The sequence below is a fragment of the Anomalospiza imberbis genome, chromosome 7 (assembly GCF_031753505.1).
Source record: "Anomalospiza imberbis isolate Cuckoo-Finch-1a 21T00152 chromosome 7, ASM3175350v1, whole genome shotgun sequence".
Classification (NCBI taxonomy): Eukaryota; Metazoa; Chordata; class Aves; order Passeriformes; family Viduidae; genus Anomalospiza; species Anomalospiza imberbis.
Genome location: NC_089687.1, coordinates 12,333,935 through 12,356,348, shown reverse-complemented (window position 1 = coordinate 12,356,348; position 22,414 = coordinate 12,333,935). Strand labels below are relative to the sequence as shown.

The window sequence follows — 22,414 nt, the reverse complement described above, 5'->3', positions numbered from 1 at the left end:
TATGCTACTCTGGTGTCACCAATGCCATGGATGGGTGACTGTGCTCCTTCTCTCTGCAGATCTGATCGGTTGCCTGGCACTTCGTCTGTGGCAAACAGGGACAATGGCTGCCAGCAAGAGCAAGAACCAGAGTTCCTTGGCCCTCCATAAAGTAATTATGGTTGGCAGTGGAGGTGTGGGTAAATCTGCCCTCACCCTTCAGTTTATGTATGATGAGGTAAGTAACTTTGGTTCAGTTTCTCTAAAGCACAAATTCATATGGTTTGCTAAGCTTTTTTTTTGTGGGACAGGGGAACTGAATGTGATGAGCAAAAGACCTGATGACCCAACTGGCAGGAGCAGGATATAGAAAGGTGGAAGATGTGTCCTCTGGGAACATCTCTGGCTAAAGGTGACAAAATTGATGCTTATTTGTGAAAGAACTGTCTTCAGAAGTCATGCATAATGTATGGGTGCTTGTGTACAGAAGCTGTTGCTACTCGGAGTTGAACTTTAATTTTGTAATTTAGGTCAGTTAAGGCTGAAGTCAGAAGTAAACATACTAGCTCATTCTGAGCCAGGTGATGAGGTAGGCGTGTTCATAGCATGAAGTCTTCCATACTGGTATACAGGAAGCTAGATTAGGCAGCCCACACTAGTATGTGAAGGAATACATGATCCTGTAGTTCAAAAGTTAGTATTTATCTATAGGTTGTCCACACATACTATAGTAGTGTAAGTATCTGAACAGGTGATGTAGTCATTAATGAAAGCCAGCCAGCTTAACTGGGCTTAATTGTTGTGTTCTGAGGCTGAGAAGCTCTTTACCTCTCTACTTCTCCACTGGATGTGTGCTGTTGAACTAAGTTGAACTGGCAGTGACTTTGTGGATCTGATCAATACTGAATGAACTAAAAGTATGTGCCTGTGTAATTATGGAACAGGCCTTCGTGTTCAGCAGCTGGATGCTCTCATCTACACCTGTTAAAAGTTCAGATACCTGTTCCTGAAGTATATTCAAATGCATTTTCTTAAAGTGGGATATCTAGATAATGCCAGCACACTGCTGGTAACTTATACTGCAACTCTGTTCTTAAATTGTACTGAAGTTGCTGACAGTGTTTTGTGTAGCAAAACTTGACTTGGCAAATTGGCTCTTTGATGTATTAAGGGCTTAAGTATTTTGCTTTTAATAGTAACACTAAAAAAAAGTGGTGGAACTTAGTGGCTGTCTGAATTTTGAGGAGGTTTTGGGGTATTTAAATGTCACTGAAGTGAAAGAAGGAAGATGGACAAATACTGAGACTGTTTGACAGTAATTCTAAACACTGATCCCTTTCTTGTCAGTTTGTAGAAGACTATGAACCTACCAAGGCTGACAGCTACAGAAAGAAAGTAGTTCTGGATGGTGAAGAAGTTCAGATAGACATTCTGGACACAGCAGGACAGGAGGATTATGCAGCTATCAGAGATAACTATTTCCGCAGTGGGGAAGGATTTCTTCTTGTCTTTTCAATAACAGAGCATGAATCCTTCACAGCAACAGCAGAGTTTCGGTGAGTAGTTTCTCTCCTAGCCGGGGAAGTTATCCGGTTCCTGTGTTGCTCTGACAAATCTGCCTAAAAGCTACAGCTCTTTATTCTTTGTCTGTTACCATTTAATCAATAAGAGTGACACCTGACCATTTTGCTCTCAAGTAACTGATAACCTAAACCACAATATTCAGCCTCTGGCTTTCATCATCTTTGTGCCTGCAACTTATGAGTACACTATGCCAGCAGCAACTTCAGGCAAGTAACAGATTCTTGGACTCTTAAAACAGGCATATTCCAGCCAATTTTCAGTCTTCATGGATGGGAAGTTTAATTATCTTAGAACAGTACTTCTGGAATTAAGTCTGTCTTTTGGCCAGGTTTCAGACACAGTATTGCTTACTGCTAGAAGCAGGTGCTCTAAGGAAGGGAAGGATTAGCCTCTACTCTCAGGTATGGATTGGTGCCAAACAAGGGTTGGCAGCCAAGCATTGCTATTGTAGGCAGATGTATTCCTAGAAAGACACAGGGTAGTAGTAAGTACTTCCATTTTTTTTCTTGGTATTAGCAGTTCTGATGTAAAAATTGGCACCAGATTGACCATAGAAACTGCTTGTGTAGTGGGGGGGGGGGGGGGGGGGTAAATAGAAAAGGATTTTAAACCACTACTCTGGCTTTAGAATCCATGTAGCCACATTGTTCAGGGCAAGTGTTCTAACTCTTTTTGATAATACCTGTTGCCTCAGTAGAAGGCAAACTGGAGATTGCCTGGAACAGCTGTATAACTTGAAGGAAAACTTCCCAAAGCATAGGGAAAGTTTAAGAGTTCCTTATGCTTGTCAGAATAAAAGCTCTTTTATCAGTCTGCCTTATGTTCCCTTTGCTTCAGTGGTGCAAGTTTAACAGATACTAACTGGTAATGGAAGTGCTGTAGCTGAGGGCACTTATTTCTAGGTTTTCCTTAAAGCTAAGGCAAACTCCCCTTGCACACCAGAACTTAACATATCATACTCTTTCACCAGTAGTAGAACACCACAAAATCTTTCATGAGGTATAAAAATACTATCCTTCTTCACATAATGCTTCTGTGACTTTGTTCTGCTTCAGAAGGCTGACAGTCATGGGACACACAAGCAGAGCTCTAGAGTTTGCTCTAACTGCAGCTGTGAAAGGAGCCAACAGTTCAACTGTTACAGGACTGCAAAACTGCTATTGCTAGCACTCTTCCTAATGTAAGATGGAGGAAAAGGTCAGGTAGCACTCAAAGAACACAAAGAAAATGAGACAAGCGGAAGCACTTGGTTTTGGCTTATGTGCCTAAGTGAAATATAATGTTAAACCCAAAGCTTAAGGCTTTGAATGAAAGAGAGTAGGAGTATTTATCTTGGCAGGTTTTTTTTTTTTTTTGTCAGACTTATGTAACTAGGTTAATGGTGTGTTGGTTCAAGATTCCAGCACAGCAAAACAGTGAAAAAACAGTGCTAGCCCTGAAGATGGGCAAGAAGGGCCTGAGAGCTTTGTGATGCAGAATCTCCTGCTTTTCAATGGTTCGGAAGTAAAACAAATAGTGAAATTAGTTAAATGGAATATTTAGGCTAACATGCAAGAACCAGCTCCTTGGTCCAGCAAGGAGTGTGGAATGGGTAGTACGAGTCACCAGCATCCCAGGCCAAACTGCAGAGTGGTATTATTTGCTGCAGAGCAAAAGGTTCCAGAATTCTAATGCTATGAAAAAGTTGAATACTGAACAAACAATAGGTTTGTCTTTAAACCCTAGCTCTCCTGCTGATGCTAAGCATTCAGTGTTTGCTTTCAGTGCCTCTTTAATCTGAAAATGTGTGAAGATGCAGTTAAATGCAACAGCAGATTGTCTGCTTCAGTGTTAATGCTATTTTAGAGTCTCATGTACTCTCCATACATTGTTATTTTGTACATAGAAAATGCAGGCATCTCTCTTGGTGAGATGAGAGGGTGTAGCACTATGCTCATGCCTTGTTTAGGTCTTCATAACTATTTAAAAATAGTTTAGAGTAGTCGATTTCTTCCAGCATCCTAGATGGACAGCAGCATGTGTCAGTCTGGTTTCAGCTTGTGTTTTACCCCAGTACAGACTGAGACTGGTATGCAACATCACTCCATCTCCTTTCCTGGACACTGGTACATCCTCTTAGCGTGACAGGATAACGCTGGCAGATTGAATATCTTCCTGGAGTCTGTGAAGGAGGAAGGTTGCTGGCATTTTAGTTCAGAATTGTGTAGTAACTGTCTCCTTTGGGTGGAGTTGAGGTAGCCATTAGGAATGATCTCTGCCAGCTACTGGGCTGTTTTTGCAACCTACTGTCTTGGCAAAGACTTGATGTTGCCCAGACCTATATAGAGATGTGATGCAGACTGTGAATTAAAGATGGTGACTGAATGCCAAGGTGGAACTTGGCAAACATGGCACTTGTACTCTTTTTCCTCATTCAAGTGTGAACTCCTGCTGCCAGTTGCTCTTCTGCCATACTCTTCTCCTTTCTTAGAGCCTGATTACTCACTAACTAAATGGTAAAACTGCCTTCCTGGAAGTGTGAGGCTTTCAGTAGTGTAAAGCCCATAGCATTACTATGCTAATCTTGGAATAATTTTAAAGTGTGTGTCCAACTGCTGGGAAAATCCCAGTTGTAAGCACTAATAATGTGCAGACCACTTGATCCACTCCAGATAAGTGTGGGAGTTTTGTTGCTACAACTAACACAGATATTTTTATTTTGAATACCTCATGCATTAGGGAACAGATCCTGCGTGTGAAGGCTGAAGAGGATAAAATCCCTTTACTGGTAGTGGGAAACAAATCTGACTTGGAGGAGCGCAGACAAGTGCCTGTAGAAGAGGCTCGAAGTAAGGCAGAAGAATGGGGGGTGCAGTATGTAGAAACCTCTGCCAAAACTAGAGCGAATGTAGATAAGGTAAGAGAAATGACATCTGCTCAATTAGATCATCACTACTTGTTTAGTAGCTGACTCTTGCTGGGACAAAAGCAAGTCCACAGTTTGGTTTCTGAAAGCCTAGTGTATTTTAAAAAACCCAAAAAAACAATGAACTTACTGGAATGTGTGCACTTAAGCATGTACCTAGCTTAAGGGAACCCTAGATCTGAAACAAGTTAATGCTATGGCATTACAATAGCATTACAAACATTTAACTTTTGTATCTGAACCAATAGTTTTAAAATAATCCTTTGAGTAAATGGTTCTAAGGATTCCTCGAGTATGTTATTTTGTTTGTAGGGTGTGTCTTTCTAATAACACCAATAAATAACAAGCTATGGAAATTAGAAATTGTTCCCCCTTCCCTATAAAGCTATGTGTAGTGTGGTTAATCTTAAAAATTTTATTCTTGTTTTCTGTGAGAAGAACTTTTTGCTGTGTCCCTGTCCTGTTTTGGCTTGTCCTTGGTGGCATAGGGCAGTTATTCTCATGTTATTTTGTTGCTGGTTTCTCGCATAAACAGTGGTGGTGGGATATTCTAGAAGAGAAATGAATTTTGACTATGGAGTGTTTGTCCTGTATAGAGGACAAATCAATTTCAGTCATCCCCTTTATTTTGTTTGTAGTGAGGAATTCTTGAAGAAAAGGGTGCCTTTTTACTTCACCAATTCACAGAAGATGATATGAAATTACTGTTTGCATCCTAAGGGGTCCAAATATGTCTTACTAATATGCATCTGTTTAAAGATCACAAATTTTAAGCAGTTTTCTCTTTGGATAAAGAACACTTGCAGCTAGCTGTACTCTTCTAGACAGCTTCCTGTTCTTCTGTATTAGTTCACTAGTGGAAATGCTGTTGGTGCACAGGTTACTGGCAGGAACTCTTTCTCTCTTTAAAACTACAGTATATGAAACTCCTGAATTGAGACGTCTTGATTTAAAGAATGTGGCATAATTTCAGTTTGGTGAAGTCACCGTCACTTGCATAAACTGGGTGATGTAGTGAAACATGAATACTTAGACTTGCTTTTTCCTATAAACATCTCATATTACTAGTGAATGGCTAGCCTGTTTTATATTTAGACCAGTTTCTGATCAGTTGAGATTAACAGCAGTGGAGCTGCGTGTCTGGAGTGCACTAGCATGGTGATCTAGATTTGCTGTTACAGGTCTTCACTGGCTAGCTCATGTGGCATACTGGTTATCCTCTGTATAAGCACTGTTATTTCTCTTTGTGGTGATTGTGTTTTAGTACTGTGGCAGAATAAAAAAAAACTTAAGAGGGTTTTGAATTACAAACTAATCTACTTTTGAACAGTAGCATGGTCTTGTTTCCAAGTATCAAAGGCTTGAGAGTTCTCTGGAAAAAAACACACTTTAGTTCTACAGAGTGATGCTAAACTCTTATTCTGTAATAATGAAAATAATTTTAAATAATAAAATAAAAATATTTTAAAATAATCCTAAAAATAAATACCCAATGACTGTACAGCAAAACAGCTCTTGCATCTTAAGTGGTATGTACCTAGACATCAGGAATACAGGGGTGAAATTGCCTAAGTTTTGGACGAAAAAATTAGACATGAAAGGAAACATGACTTTCTCTGAATTTTTCTTAGAACATAGTTTTGAGAATTTTTTGTGCCCTGTCGCTTAAATGCTGCACCTTTGTAATTACAGACCAAGCAGAATAGTAACTGCATGGAAAAGACTGGACTAACTGCTTTCTGTAGTTAACAGCACTGGAAATGTTTGCTAGGCACAGACAAATGTTCTCATGAGCTCTGAATGCTGCTTTTGTGCAAGAATGGTACTTAATAAAAATCCCTTAAAACAGGGCTCTTGAATTTTTTGATAACCAGGTAATATTGTGCAGCTTTTTGTCACTGCTTGACACACTACATAATTCTTATGTTGCGTTTGTCACAGGAATCTTTGTCTAGACTTACTTCTGCTGTGTTGAGTACAGTGTGGTTCTACATCTTTATTTGTTGCTGAATACAGTAGTTTTTATCTGCTTTCTGGTGGCTGATTTTGTTTAATCTTTCTTTATTTTTCCCTCCTAGGTATTCTTTGATTTAATGAGAGAAATAAGAGCAAAGAAAATGTCAGAAAACAAAGACAAGAATGGCAAGAAAAGTGGCAAGAACAAGAAAAGCTTTAAAGAAAGATGTTGCTTACTGTGATGCTTTGGAACTGTAAATATCTATCTACAGCTGGCACGGATAAAATACCACTAAGGATATAGGGCTGGATTCATGAAAGGAAGTCTGTATTGACTCCCTTATCTCTTGCTTTGCATATCACACCTTCAAAATGTGAAAACAACTTTGCAACCATTTCTGGTATCCAGCAAAACCTTTGCCTCCTTAAACTGAAATGGGCTCCATCTTCCAACTTTCAAAACTAGAAATAGTTTCAGAACTACAGTCCTTCTGCTTGGTTACACGATGTACTTTTGTATTAACTTCCTTCTAACGTTTCTCTGTGTTTCTCTTGAACCTCTATTGGCCTTAACCAGCACAGCTGTTCAGGTTCAAACACTTTTTTGTGCTGTTGCTGCCCTCCTTGATGGTGCAAACTGCAGAAAGGCTAGATGACACCTAGTAAAGGGTTTGAGTCTCCGTCTTCTCTTAGTTGTCACTGATATTTCTTACACTGAAATCTGCTGACTTCCTCCCCACACTCCATGTAAGAAATAGCATCTGACAGTTGAGAGTCAACTCAAAACAAACTTTCTTCTGTGTTCTGTTTAGTCAATACAGCATTCATGAATCAAGCCTATGGACTCAATTCAGACTTATTTAGGAAATGCAAAAATTGATATTTAAATACAGGCTAGATGCATTCCCTGCTGGGGTCTGTCTTCTCATCCTTAAATTAGTGGTATGGGGTGAGAAAATGACTGTAAGCCTTTCTTCAAAAGGAATAGTATTATCACCATCTCCCTGAAATGCTGTCCTGAGTTTCTTCCATGTATTGTCTTGACTCAATTACACTCTACATCTATTATCCTTCCCTTTCCTTGTACTGGAATAGTGGAAATAGGTGTTGATTTAATAAGTTATATTTATATTGGAACACTTGTGATGATAATGTTGGAAAGTGAGAACATCTGCATCTGTCTCCTGTCTTGCTGAAGATGAAAATGTTGAATAAGGGTGGGTCCCATCACACAATCATGACCTGGAATAGGTGAGGCATATATGTTACCTCTCAATGATTAGCTGGCTAGTGAGCTGTATGGTGTCAAAAAGCAAATGAAGTTAAGCAGTTGCCACATCTATTACTCACTGTTCATTTTATATGTACTGTTCCTGATGCACAGCAACCTAGCACATGATGAGTTTTGCTGTCAGTTATGCAGTGGTGGTCATGTCTGTTCAACAAAAACAGTCTAGAAGTTAAAAAGTCAGTACTTAGCAGGTTCTGTTGTCAGCTGAATGAAATGAACTTTCTGATGCAGTTTAAATGAAGTGCAGTTGCCAAAAATCACTTCTGTCACTGTGGAAAAGAACTATCTTCTGGTTGTGGAGTTTCTCAATTAATTATGGCTATCTTCTGCCTCCACAGAGTAGAGAAACTTGGAGAGTAGCTGTATCTTGCTGGTAACTGAATGCTTAAAACACAGTTGCTTGGTGAAAGTAATTTAAATGGTTGTTCAATGAAGCTCACTGCAGCACTAAATTAACTAATGGTCTTTCTTCCTGAGATGGAGTAGTGAATACTGTTCAGTACTTAGTGTTGTAATTTGAGGTTGAAAAATATTTTTTCACGTGTACTAGATTGCTTTTGTGCATTCAATCTCTGAACATTGAAAAAAGGTGTTATCTACATCAGAGCCTCTGTTGACCTGAGCTTTCACAGGGACTTATCACAAACTCATTGTCTTCCATAACTAGTTCATCTTGTCAGGCAACTCATTGGATTGGGGAAACTGTACTAAATAAAAGGTGCTGTAATCTTCATTCTTGTCAAATTAAATTCCTTCTTTGTTACTCTTATCTTGTATGGGCAGAAAGAAGGGTTAACCAGGTCTGGAAATGCTTCTCTGTGAATAGTAAATTAATTGTGAAGTTGTCTTTGTAATGCCCAATAGTCTTTTGAAGCAGAAGCTGGAAGCCTGCTGGCTTACAAAACTTGTCACTTGAGCTGTGTCACCTGTGTCTAAAGCCTAAGCACCTAATAGGACACTGGGAGCTGTAATACATCTAACAAATTTTCCTCTTGAACTTCCATGGACAAAAGTAAATTTCTGACTGTATGATGTGCATACAGCAAATGAATGTCCTCTTCTGGAGGAAGGCAACTCAGTGAGTTTGGTTTTAGTTGAGACTTAAAGGTTAAGTCCTTAATTAACCTAAAGGATAAACACCAGTTGAGTTCACATTACAAGCTTATCTAGGTCAAGCCCCTCCAAAGCGGGTTGTAAAATGTGTATAACAAAATTGAGTAAACTGTCCTTGCTGTATGAATAATGAGTTCAGCAAAGCTCACAATGAGCCGTTCAGCTATGTTGGCTCAAGAGACTTGCATGCCTTGACCTTTGATCTCTATAGTCTTAAAGTACCTGACAGTATTTGATAGGACAGATTAATTTCTTCTCAGAATAGCGAGTTTCTAACTTGTGTTCTTACAGTCCATGTGCTGTTTTCACTCAGGTTATTTTTTTCTCCAACTGATAAAGCTATGCCACTGAGGTGGACTTACCTGGGAGAAGGTGCTTGCTGTTTCATGTCTTGATGCTGCATCTCTTCAGTGTTCTGTTCTTGTCAGCTGCTCCAGAAAGACTAGGCCTGGAGACTAAACAAAACAGCTTTTGAGTTTTCCTCTTCTGTACTTGTGACAAACTCAGTTTAAGTTGCCAGTTACAGCTGAAAACACAATAAACAAAGCAGCTACCTTGCCTACTTTGGAACAGTGGGCAGCAAGCGTTCTGACTTGTACGAGAAAGGCAATAAAACTGGTCCCCTGGACTGAAATCCTGTTGTCTCCACCTCATGGTGGAAGTGCCGGAATGTATGCCCTTCTGAATAGGGGCAATGTGATTTGGGGGTTCTTGAATGGCTTCCAGGTGTGCTTCACTGGACATCAATGGATATCACCATCAGGTGGGTTGAGTGGAGTGAATATAACATGGCACAGCATCCTGTGAGCAATGTGAATGGAGCTTTGCGTAACTGGGGGTCAGGTACATCAAATAAGGGATCACTTTGGCAGCAGGGGGTGTGGCCCTGCTGTGTAGCTGAGGAGACTGAAGGCTGGATTGAAGCTGACATGTTATATCAGCCTTTGCACATTGGGTAATTAAAAACCACGGCTTCTCTTTGTTGGTATAATGTACTCTTAAATCATTCTGGAGCATGGCTGTAGGCAGGTAACTGGATATTTGCAGCTGGAGGTCATGCAAGACTTGACTATGCAATTGCACTTAAGCATTCAAGTATTATTCTTGTGCAATGGCTTAACATGAACTGTTTACTGCTACGTGCAATCTTCCATATGTGGCTTAGAGTTAAGTGCTCCAGTTTTCCTTCTGGTTTGAGCAGAGCAAACAAGCCCCTGTTATAACAAGGTCTAAGTCATTACATGAAAAAAAGCAGGACTCCAAGACTGCAGAGGGAGACTTGACTCTTGCAGAGGAGCATCTCTCCAGGTGGGAATACAGATGCAGCATGAAGTGTTTTCAATGACTTGTGCCATATGTGTTCCTATACAGACTGATACACCTCTACTGCAGTTTCTAGGGGAACACTTGGCTTGATGAGGAGAAAGATGTATGCATACATTTACTGGGCATTAAACTTCAGTAAGATGTTGATAACCATTTGAAGTTCCAGTTGAGTCCTGTCTGGCTTAAGTATAATGCTCAAGAATACTTCAGGTCCAAGGTACAAAACTACAATCTGGAATGCAGTAAGAGGGAATGCAGTAAGAGGTATGTAGGGGGGGATATACATCTAACTAAATGCTCACCCAGATCTTTTTTTAAAGCTTTTCAAAGCATTACCCCAGTTCTTAGGCCTGACGGGTCTATCAATTCTTGTTCAAAAAGAGGATACTGTTACCAGTTCAGTTCAGAGCTTATGTAGACAGAAGCTTTCCTTAATTGCTATAAGCATATGTTGCAGTGTTCACCTCCTGTTGACTTCATAGTTGGGAGAAGGAGGGAAGAGGAACAAATAAAAAAAGCTATGATTTTCACCGTAATCTCCACACTTCATGGAAATGGCAGGTGTTCCTCTTGGGAGGGGAAGGTGTTATCTCTAACACAAGTGAGAAGTTTAGTGTAGAGGAAGTGATTGTGATTGCAAGACTTAATGAAACTGCCTCTAAACTATGTATGCTATACTTTACAATGTAAATTCTTAATTTTTTCCTTACATAGCTTCAGAGCTTTGTCTCTAACTTGCACAAACATTTTTAATGTCTGTAAAACTGGTCACTTTTCATTATCATGCTAATACAACTGATTTGTATTACTATTGATAATAAAAAGAAAAAATGAGCTTCATATTTGTTTGTTATTGATTTTTACAGCATTCTAAAAGCATACCTAATCTCCAAATTCTTGAATGAGCCAGCCACTGATTTTCAGTGTCAGTAACTAACCTTTCTATCAAATATATAATAAGTTTATATTGCAGACTATGGGAGGGGAGGAAGAGGTGACTGAGACACTCATCACTGGCATTTTGGAAATGGTATGCATGTTTTTCAGGACTGAATTGACATAGTTTGATTCATTCACAGTTAATTTTCCAGAACTTAATTGGATCAGACAGCTTGTATCAACTATATGAATGACAGAGTTGCTTTGTCTTGTCTTCAGACAGTCTTGTGCCTTTGAATAACAGAATAAGCAACACTGTGTGGAAAAAGTAGTCCTTAGTCTTTTGAGTGTGCCAGACTCCATTCTCTGTGTAGGTTTGTGGTGAATGAACTGCAGGAGAGAAGCTGAGATGCTTCTGAGGCAGAATGGCTCAGGACAGACTCACTGCTCTCTAATGCCACTTAATTTGGAGTGGCAGAACAATGGGATTCAAAGTAAACTTTCAGGCAGTTTCTGCCACCACTGCTGTACAAGTTGGAAGTGGAACATTCTCTAGCTGATGACTTCTGGCCAAGGACTACAGCAATTTACATAATCTTGTTTACATGGTGCTTGCCTGGTGTTTGCCCTGTGTTTCTGATTGCCACGGTGGTTTATGTTGCTCTCCTTCCCAGTGAAGTAACTTTTAAAATACTCTGTGGCAGAGAAAGGGTAGCATGGAAAGTGTCATGTAGGAGGCAGGAGAGGGTTCTGAGCACAGTTGTGTTACTCTGCTATACCCAAAGCCCATATTGGCACCTCTTTCTTCAGATAGTCTGCAGATGCTTGTGAGGAACAGGCTTGCCTTTGTTTGCAGCAGGATGAAACAGGAGGATGATGACTTGTACATAGCTTGGCTCCTGCCTTTGTGTTTGCCTGTATCCTGCCCCAACCAGAAGATTTTAGCGTGGTTCTGTGAGCCAAGTGCTGACAATTCCTGGGATGGTACAGGCACCTCTTCCTGAGAACTGCTGGCTCCATCTTGTGGATTTAGGAGTTAGAAGCTCTGCTGTGGAGAGGGGCTGGCTGTTCAGCATGCTCAGATGAGAAGACAAGTTGCTGCTATTTATCTGCCACCTGAATTACATGTAGAAATCCACACTAGGTAGATTCTTCTGGTTTTGTTGCTTGGCTGTATTATTCTCTCATGCGGTATGAGACTTTGTTGTCAAATTAAATTTTCCTTTTGCATGCAAATGCTAATGTTAAGTCTTGCCTAAACATTCTTCCGTGCAGCAGAACACCCAATTTCTCATGAGGATGGTGGATTTACGTTTTCTCTGGCATCAAACCAGTTTGCCTTGCAAGTGTAAGTTTGTTCTGCTTGCTGAGCACTGATTTGCATGCCTGAAAGAATACTTATTGTTCCCTGAGACTGTGCAGTACTTCACTAAATGTTTTGTTTCTATGGGTGACTAAAGATGCTGGGCTTTCTTTGAAATATAAAGCCTTAATTTGGGGGTGGGGCAGAGAATATCCTATTTAGGTTTTTTTTCCTGGCCCATGGTCTCTCCTCCCCCATACTACTTCGTGTCTGTCATGGGAATAGGATCTACTAAGGATATAGCAGCAAATGGCCCCTTAAGCATTGTAACTCCAAAGGGGGTTGGAACTAAAAAGTTGAGGTGAGATGGGGATCACTTGCCTTCCTGATAGAGTTTATTAATCGTCAGAGTTTACAGTAAGTTCCCTTCAATGAGCTTTGTTACTTGGCTTTGAGGCAAAATCATGTTTTTGATATAATCAGAGTTTATGGAGTTTGCTTTTAAAGCTTAGCGTTTGGGGTATCGGAGGCTTTATGCACGTTAGCTTCATAGGCCAAATGCCAGAATTCAAGGACAAACTTGTGCACGCATGTAGCATTGAGAGACAAGGAAAGTTACTCCCCACTGTTTAATATAGCTGTGTTTTTATTCTAGAAAGGAAAACACATACAACGAACTGAACCTGCTGTTTGGATGAGTGTTTCAACCTGTGGTCTGTAAGAGTGCTCTGAAACATGATTACTCTCCCCGCAAAATGATGGCATTACAATTCTATACTTGTAAACAAGGAAAACAACTGTGGACTGTGGGAAGGAGTAATTATCTGAAAAAATAGCCAAATTCTTTCTTGCTTCTAAATGAAAACCATCATGGTAACATTGCCCAAGATACCCTGCAGTTTTACTCCTAGAAATTTGGCTCTTCAGTTTTAACAAGGCTGCTGAGAACCAAAGAGAGATGGTCCTGGTCAGATAGACCTCCCTTACAGAAGTGTCCTTTCCCAGAATGACAGGCTCCAGAAATCAGATCTTAAAACTGTTTCTTGCTTGGAAGTTGGTGCTATGAAAGCCCAAACCTATTAGGTTGCTGGAGAAATGCCTGCAGGATGGACTAGGTGTTTGGTTTTAATTTTCTAGTTTGTGCCCTGGTCACTGGTGTGGAAGAGCCTCTTTCATTCAGGGGTCTCTGCTTTCATTTCTCTATAGCCTGCTTGAGGGGTTCAGAGGGTTTCCTAGGTCTGCTTGGGTTCAGGCAGCTTAATCAAATATGAGCCCTTCTTTTCCTTTCACTCCTGGTAACTGCACCCCAATTAGGTGCTGAGCAGTGCCACTGTGTGACAAGTACTTGCATCCCCAGCTATGGTTGGCTGCCTCATTCCAGCTCTGAAGACTGCAGGACAACAGAATTAATCACGCTATGGGAAGAACAACTACTCGCAGAAGGATTATGAGCACTAGGAGAGCTGGATGCTTCAGACTTTGCTAATGAAAGCTGCTTCCTACCTGAAGAACAGCAGCAGAATATGTGATTCACCTACTTCTGCAGTCAGGTTAGAACTTTCTAATGTGGTGCCTTGAGTAAATCTGCTTGAATGATGACATTCATGGAGCAGAGGGAAACACTGCCTGCTTAAGTTGTTTTGTTTTGCCTTTTTTCCCCCCTTTCCTTCCCTGAACAGTATGGAGGGAGGAGGGCAGGCAGAGCTTCTCCTGCGTGGGAATAAAGGCCACATTTGCAGCTTTGCCTCAGGAGCTTGAAAAACCATAAGTCAGGCCTCTAAAACTGCATTTGGTTTAGAAATAATGAGATGCTTTAGAAAATGAACTTGGAGTTCTCTTTCACAGTCTTTTTGTTTCCAAGCATTTTGAGTACCCTTGCTTCATGTTTGCAAGCTTTCTTTCTTCAACAATGATGGCAGAAGTACTTTTTTCAATGAAAACAAAGATGTTCTTATGCTTGCCGATTCCAGCACCTGGGGCATAAATTTTAAAATATTGTGGCATTTGGAGAGAAGTGGAGGCAGGACACGCAAACCACTCAACTTTAAGCCCCATTTCTGCTGGGTCACCATCCTTTGCAGTAGGAATCTGAAGGATTGCAAAAGCCGGAACATAAGGATCCCCTGTTGGTGGTCCCAGTGTCTGTCTTGGCAGCTTGCCAGGAGCCCAAGGGATGCACTTAATTTTCTTTATTCATTAGCATATTTTTAATCAAATCCATCAAACCACAATGTTTCCACATGTCTCTCCCATGGCAAATGAACAAAAATAGGTCAGTGCCCAAATGTACCTTTAACACACTGCAGTTCGCTCCCTTTCTATAGTTGCAGTTGGAGGACAGCAAACGACTTGTACTCCTCACCTGGTGAAAACTTGTGATGAAGACTTTGCTTCTCTCCTGAAAGAAGTGAGCACATGGAGTTTGTCCATGACACAAACTGCTTTCCATCCGCTGCCCAGTCAGAGGGCAGAAAGAGCTGTGTCTGAATCCTCTCCAACTTGAAACTAAGTTTACAGCCATTTGTTTAATAGTGAGTAATCAAGCAGGTGCAATGTCCAGGGCTGAATTCCCTGGCCCTAATGAAGTTCCAAGACTGCTTACACCTAGTTTAATAACAGGCTTTTACATTCTTGTCACCTGTAACCTACCTTCATATACCTCATGCTGCCAACCCATCTCTAGCCAGGCAAGGAAAATATTGCAGTGTTGAGATCATGTTCACACTTGCAGCTGAGACGTGTCTTGCCTTGTTTCTTATCTCTGAATTGTTCATAACAAGAGCTAAGTAAAAATTACTCTTCATGTTTTTTACATGAGCTTTCAAAGTTGGTTCTGGGTGGGGTGAATATTGCATCAACACCAAGTTAAAACTTATCTTTTGTTCTTCTTTTTTTGGAAAGAAATGGGGATATAGATTCCAGGGAAACAGTCTTCCCTATGAGACACAAATCGGGTAAAGTCAAAGGCATTGAATAGGCTTGGAGTTTTTGAAAGGCAAGTGTATGACAAAGGGATGTGTGCTTTACTTTGTTTTCTTTCTCTTTTCCTAAAAAGCCTTTCCCAGCACTTCAAATTAAAAAAGCTGATGAACACATATCCTAAATGCAGAAATTGGAATGGACTTGTAGCCTGTTCCTAGCTGCAGAAAAGCTAGGGAAGTGAAAGGTGAAAAGCTCTGCAGCCCCACCTCTCCTGGTAACCCCTTCCTGCTGACAGCACCATCACCCCAGACAGGCTGCAGCAAGTGACGCATGTACAGAGGAAACTCTGCTGCTGGCGGAGTCTCCCTTTCAGTCATCACAGGCTCCTTTGCGGTTCCTCTTGTTTTGGGAAATAACCAAGGGGTGAGGGTAGGAAAGGTGTCTTAGCAAGACTGTTAATTTTGGCTTCCCAGTTAAAGGATTTGGGCACTTCCTGCTGGGAAGGCCTTTTGCTTGTATTTGTGTCAGAAGCCCAAAAACAGAGTATGACCTCTAAAGGCTGGAAGTCCATAGTGAGAAGATGAAGTTTCCTCTGATGTGCACCAGGTGGTCTCTGCTAAATAACAAAGCATCCCAGTTGTGGGGCTGGGGAGCTGTTTACTCCTGCCTTGTTGCATGCCTGTAATCATTCGCCGCAGCAGTCCCGTGTTATGGGCAGATTCTCTACCAATTTATTGTTCTGTTCATTTGGCTCTTCTGTTCGTTCTGCTCTAAGTACTGTCTTCCTTGACAGCTACCAACCACTTGGTTACTTTCAAGTCTTAATACAGACAGTTAATGATTTGCCTTGTCTAAATGACTTACCCCTGTATTCTTTTATTGTCCTTTGACCATTACTGTTAAACAAGCTCAGCCTTGCTACCTAGACAGAAAATAAGTTCCAGCAGGACTTATTTTGCTTCAGGCTTAATCCTGCAAGTTCATGCTTTGTCACTTTGAGAGGGAAGAGAGTCACTTGGCACATTTACCTCACGATCTCTCTGCTCTCCTGTAGTGCCTGTTTTGTGGGCAGACCTGGGTCTGTACAGAATTTATTGTGCAGGGGTTTGGACTCTGGGGGAGCTGCCTCTGCTAGCATGGCAAAGACAGTGATGTTTTAGTTTGGGGGAAGCAGGCTCAGAAAAGGTCTTGGGCATCACTGAGGAGTGTTGCAATGCCAGTTCCTGACAGCCGCCGCAAATCTTTGCCTTTTGAAGTGATGTTTCCTGAATCATGCTCTACCTCAAAATGGCAGCCACCAAAACCAAGAGGCTGCTCCTCTGCCTGAGCAAGCCATGGGCAACACAGCCTCTTAAATCTACCTTGCTTGGGGATCCCTTGGGCTTCACAATTTAGGCTCTCTCTTGGCTTTTTTCCAGGAACACAGCGTGGGTCCGTTCATGCAAGGGAAAGGCAGGGTGGTTGGCAGCGCAGCAGTGTTTTGTATACACTGTGCTCGGCACTCAAAAGGCTAGTGCTGAACGTGGGGAATTTCACATGGCTCAATTCCCTTCTGCCCCAGGGAATGTGTATGTCTCCTCTCCCAGCAGAGTGCCCTTACCAGGGTATGCTTGGTGCCAGGGAGGGGACTGCCTCCATCCTCTTAAAGCTGGTCTCATGTGAATTGGCTAGTTCCAAATGTTTTGGCTAGCAGGGTGAGAAGGAGGGAGGCCTGGGCTTGTGGGTCTCTGAACTGTCTGTTTACAGAGTTGTGGGTTCCTGCTCCCTTTGGTCACGCACTGACTCAATTGGAGGCTTGGGGAGTGCTCCTGTCCCAGCACCACCCCATGGCCTGCTCCTGCCGAGAACACCTGAGCTGCCTCTCATGCTCCCTGGGATTCCTGTCAGGCAGAAAAGGAGACTGAGCCCAGCTATTCTTCTTGAACTGTTGGACTATTGACTAAATTAAGGTATGAATAAAAATAGCCTACGCCCATATCCTCCACCCACCTTGAGCTCTTTTAGAAACAGAGAAGGAAAAAAAATTGTATTTATTGCTGCATTTTTGGACACCTGATCTGGAAGGTGGGCAGACTGAAAACACCTGCTGCACTGAGTCCTTAGGGAAGAAAGTCAGAGATGTTCATCTAGTCATTGGAAGGGACTTAGTCCAAGATGGATGCTGCAGGCTTTACAATACTCTGAGGCCTTTGGTTTGCCACTAAAGCCAGCAACAGGCACCTGGGCATCTTAAATATATCATCATGGAAGTCACTACCACATCAGATGCTCAAGGTTTCTTTACATTTTGCTATGACACAAGTGATTTTAACATAGAAAGTCAATTAATGGGGGTAGGAATTCAGCAGCGGCTAAAACCACACGTTTCACAAATTTCAAGTTGCTCTAGCAGAAGTTAAGTGTCTTCTGTCTCCTTGAACTTTGTCCTGACCTGCATGCATATGATTTTTACTGGGAGTGACAGGGAGTGGACAACAAACGTTTCCCCAAAGTGAAATCTGTGCAACAGCCTTATTTCTCATGATATTTGTTCCAGTAGTTCACCAGACTGTGGTCAACTTACTTAGTTGCTTTCCAGGAAATACAGGTAAATAGCATGCAATCATACTGATGATATTAAACAAAAGCACCTTTCCAGTGTGACTGCGCACCGTTGGCAGCTCAAGTGCACATTTTGAGGTGGAGAAATGCCTATGACCTGAGGATCACCTGAAGCTGAATGAAGCAAGACCCCTTAGAAATGCAGTCCGAGCCATCATACCTAATGCTTAGCTTTTCTGTCCTTATGAAGAGACTATCTTTTAAACACACACACAAAAAATACAGGGGTACTGTGATGCCTAAATAACTGGTTATCTTAAATTTTCTCTAACCCTGACATCTGGAAAAAGCTGTGGCGGTACAAAATATCATCTATTGCTAATTCTTTATGCAGCTCTAGCACCTTTCACCCTGAAGGACCAGACCCCTTGAACTCTGGTCCATGACTACCTTCCCATTCGCCCCGAAAGACCACAGTAAATGAGGTCATCTTGGAGAAGTCCAGCTGTGTGATAGCAGCTGCTGCCTTATGCTCCCCTAAAGGGAAAGTGGGGCCTGTTTTAGGGTGTGTTGGGACCAACTGAATGTAGGCCTTGCATTTTCTCTCAGTGCCCTTCACTGTTCTTGTAGAGGTGGCCCTGCAGAAGAGGGTCCCAAAGGATGCAGCAGCCAAGTACAGCATCTGATGGAGTGAAAATTTGTGCACAATTCAGAGCAAGTACCAGTTTACAATAACCTCTAGTAAAGAGGAACTGTGGAGAATAAAACAACTAATTGGGTCTGTGTCAGGGTGCTTTAGTACCAACGATAAAATTTGGCCTAAGAAATGAAGCTCACACCTTTCTGTTGCACACAAATAAACCAATATTTCCTAGGGATCTTTCACAACCAGTATTGGTGAGGATTTATCACACATAATGTCCAAACCTGAATGCACCTGGCCCCAGTATGGGATCCTTAGTGATTGTTTTTTGGGGTTTGGGTGGTTTTTTTAATATTCCATTTTCAGCTGGAAATTACTGATGTGACCAAAGTCCGATTCCTTTCAGCAGTTTCTCCCTTCCTCCCCCCACCTTTTCGCACTCCCTGAGGTCTGACCATCTGGAAATCCTCCTCCACCTCTTCATCATGTGTGAATTTCCACCTAGGGCTGAAAGTGTCACTGTACTAAAGTGTGATGCATTAACACATTGAGGCAGAAAGCAGAGGGGAGTTGGGGATTATAACACTTCATGACCCACTCCGCAGTCGCTCTATGATTTAATCATCTTTATCAGCTTGTATCCTTTTCTTTGTATCCCATATTTTCCCGGTATCCTTTATTAAAAAAATTCCATAATTAAAAAAACCCCAATGATCTACACAAACACGTGGAGAGCAGAATCTTATATTGAGACTAGGATTGACTGAAAAAGGCAAATGTCTCAAGGAAAACATGCCTCACTCAAGCAATCTGGGGGACCTAGATCCCTCTTTCACAATGAAGCTGAATAATTATCCATATCTCCTATTGCAAACTTTGGTTTCTTCCTCCCAGCACTCATGCATATGATGATGAAATATATATGTGTATATCTAAAATGTAAGTAGAAAAATGTTATCTTGTACAGAAATGAAACAAACTCTGCAAACCAGGTGCCATGTTGGTTTATACTTTTGGTAGAGTGGAATGGAAAATTCACTAATTTGGAAGTCAGTTAGCTGCCTAGCCTTCTTCTAACTAAATACTGAGGCTTATTATGCTTCAAATAAATATATATATGTATTTTGTGGCTTGGTTGCTGTAATCATCTTGGATGTAATAATGTTACTAGCCTCAGGGCTATATTTATTAAGATTTTAATTTAAAATCTTTCTGTCCTTCAGCATTTAAACAGAGGAAAACCCCATGTGGAGTAGCCAAAAAAAAAGAAAAAAAAGTTCATCCTTTTCTTTTTCATGCATTCCCCTCCCCTAGGCCCTCTCTCTCATCTTTTAAGCAAAAAACCCTAGAACAACACATTTTCCTGTTGCAGCTCTGCACCCTTCTAAGACTTCAGTACCTGTGTATGTTTGTTAGACCCAATGTCTGCTTAACATGATCCGTGTGCTTCTGCTCTTGCCATCTCTGAAGCAGTGGTTTATTTTCTTATCCTGGTATAACAGTATCAGTATATTTCACAGTAATATTTCCACATATTATAATTTATTCTTAATAATGTTCTTGGTAAGGATCTCAACCACAGCTGTAAACACTGAGGGGGCAAGATTATTACTCAGAAATGGCAAAGGACTGTAGAGAAGTTTGAAGGTTATTCTTTGTTAATAAGCTCCCCCACTTCTGGGAAGATCACGGCAGGGAAATAACAGAACAAGAAGATCCGCTTGTAGCCTGGAGAGTGAAAAAGCTGTCACAGTGTAAGTGCTTTTTCATTTGTTTTGGAAGAAATGGCAGAGGTTAGCACCCAAGTTGTACAGTGTTTGCAACCCATTTTGTTTGAATCCTGCAGCATACTCAGGCACTGACTTAGGACTGATAGATACTAAGCAGGGCAGAAGGTGATTCAGAAATATTTGTTAATAAGCTTCTCCTGTGATTTAGTGTGGTAGCAGAGGACCTTGCTTGGAGCCAATGTCCATGCAGCAAACATGATGGGTGAGGCAGCATGAACATTCTAGCTAGAGGCCTGCAGAGGCTAAATAGCACCGGGCAGATGAGAGTGAGTTGTGTGGGACAGCTCTCAGCTGGGCTAAATCTATAGAGCTCCACTAACTGTGACAGTGCTACTGCTCTGCTCCCGTGGAAGAGCCTCCTTGCTTGAACTGGGACACTTTGGTGCTCTTACAGGAGTGCTCTGATCCTGGCCCTAGCAGAGAGTCAACCATATCACAATCATCTTTCAAATCTCACTCTGACATTCTTTTGCAAACAGCTGAACTGCACAACAGTTTTCATTTAATATAATAAGATTCATGGAAACAAAACTGTGCAATTTAACTATGAACAGATTGAAAATTACTTTTGACATACAGCACCAAGGCCATGCTGTTTGTGTCAAGCTCCATGGAAAAGATGAATTCTTGTATGCCTCTTTTCTTCATTTCAAAGCAACTTACAGAGGACTGAATGCTGTCATTCTAACTTAGACCTAGTGAAAATGGGCTAAAGAGAGAGAAATTCAGGCTTAAGCCCAGGACTTCTGGCTGCAGCCTGTACAGAGGAAGTAGGTGTAGTCACTTCCTCTACATTGTGCTACTTGCTTTTGGGAAAAAAAAAAAAGCTTATGTTCAGGTACTCATGGAGTGCTACTGATTGTCCACTGTGACATGACTCGAGCACTCCATTTCTTTTATGGCATTGCAAAGCTACCAGCTATTTTTTGATTCTGAGCTTCATTTAAAATTTGAGGGAAACATCTCCATCTTGTTGTTACTCCATGATAATCACTGCTTTTCTCAGGACAGCTGATTTTAACATTGCTCCATGCTAAAGTTAATTTTCTGGATCCATCAGATACATCAGTCATGGGTGGATGTACAGAAGAAAAGCACCCGTGGACTTCTAAATGTGCTGCCTCAGTAAGTAGTGTTCAAATTACAAGAAGTCAAGTTTTAACTATTTTGTTTACCACTTAAATGCAGATTTTATTTTTACCCACTTTGCTACTTTGCAAGCCTTTTGGTGTGAACTTAAACAAACATGAAAATCATGTTCTTTACAGAATGTTAAAAGTGCTTATATGTTAAAAGTGCTCACCACAAAGCAGACACTTCTTTGTTGGGCAACCAGCACAGCTTTTTCATGTTCTCTGTGTGTCCTCACCCGCCCCAACCTATTTAGGTCAATACAAGTAACTTCAGAGGAAGTCACTGCCTGGTTATAAGGCTACGGCTTTGGACTGCACAGGACAGACTGTGCAAGGAAAACAAGAACACTCTGAGCCATCAACAAGCAGAGGATAACTCTTGAATATCACATGGGATATCCACCCAATGGTGTTTGGTCCCTTTACTCTGGAGATTGGAGCAGATCCCTGAAGTCAGCCCTTTTGGCAAAGGGACACTGCTGTGTGCGGAGACCTGCCTAAGGCAGGGACCTGGCTGCACGGCACCACGGGCACAAGATTCAGCCACGCTTCATTCCCCACAGTGAACCTGGGGCTCGGCTGCAAACCCTCCCAGAGCATGGAGATTTCATTGAAGAGGATCAATCAGTCAACGCATTGCCCATGAAGCACAGCCAGGTAGCTGAGGTGAGGGGAGCAGGACTCCAGCCACGCTGAAGCAGGCGCAGTGGGAGCAGGAGGCTGAGGCTGTGAGTATATCCCTGCCACCCTGTCCTGCTGTCTCCCCCATGTCCCCCATCCTGCCTGACACTTGTGCTGAAAGCTGGCATTCAATAGGGGCTCTTCAAAACCCTTTGAGGGCTCTACTGTATTTCTTTGTGACTCATCTTTTAGATTCTCATTGTACCTGCTTTAGACGAAGAGTTCCCAGTATGATCAGGTCTTTTGTTTCTGTTTGCTAAACCCCTCTTCTTCCAAGTGCTGTTCAGAGTAGGACCCTTTCTTTTAGAGAACAAATCTCTGTTAACAGTTTTCCATTAAAGAAGCATGGACAGGAGCAAAGAAGCCAG

The 22,414-nt window shown here is 41.6% G+C and overlaps 1 protein-coding gene across 2 annotated transcripts in view; it reads left to right on the top strand.

Annotated features, from left to right (window-relative positions):
- Window positions 1-10,994, top strand: part of RALB (RAS like proto-oncogene B) — a 48,046-nt gene extending 37,052 nt beyond the window's left edge. For both annotated transcript variants that reach the window (XM_068195452.1, XM_068195451.1), the window contains 4 exons: window positions 60-217; window positions 1,327-1,535; window positions 4,282-4,459; window positions 6,547-10,994. In XM_068195452.1, coding sequence (XP_068051553.1) covers window positions 104-217; window positions 1,327-1,535; window positions 4,282-4,459; window positions 6,547-6,666 — 621 coding nt within the window. In that variant the 5' untranslated portion in view covers window positions 60-103 and the 3' untranslated portion in view covers window positions 6,667-10,994. The remainder of the gene's footprint in view (window positions 1-59; window positions 218-1,326; window positions 1,536-4,281; window positions 4,460-6,546) is intronic.
- The last annotated feature ends 11,420 nt before the right edge of the window (window positions 10,995-22,414 follow it).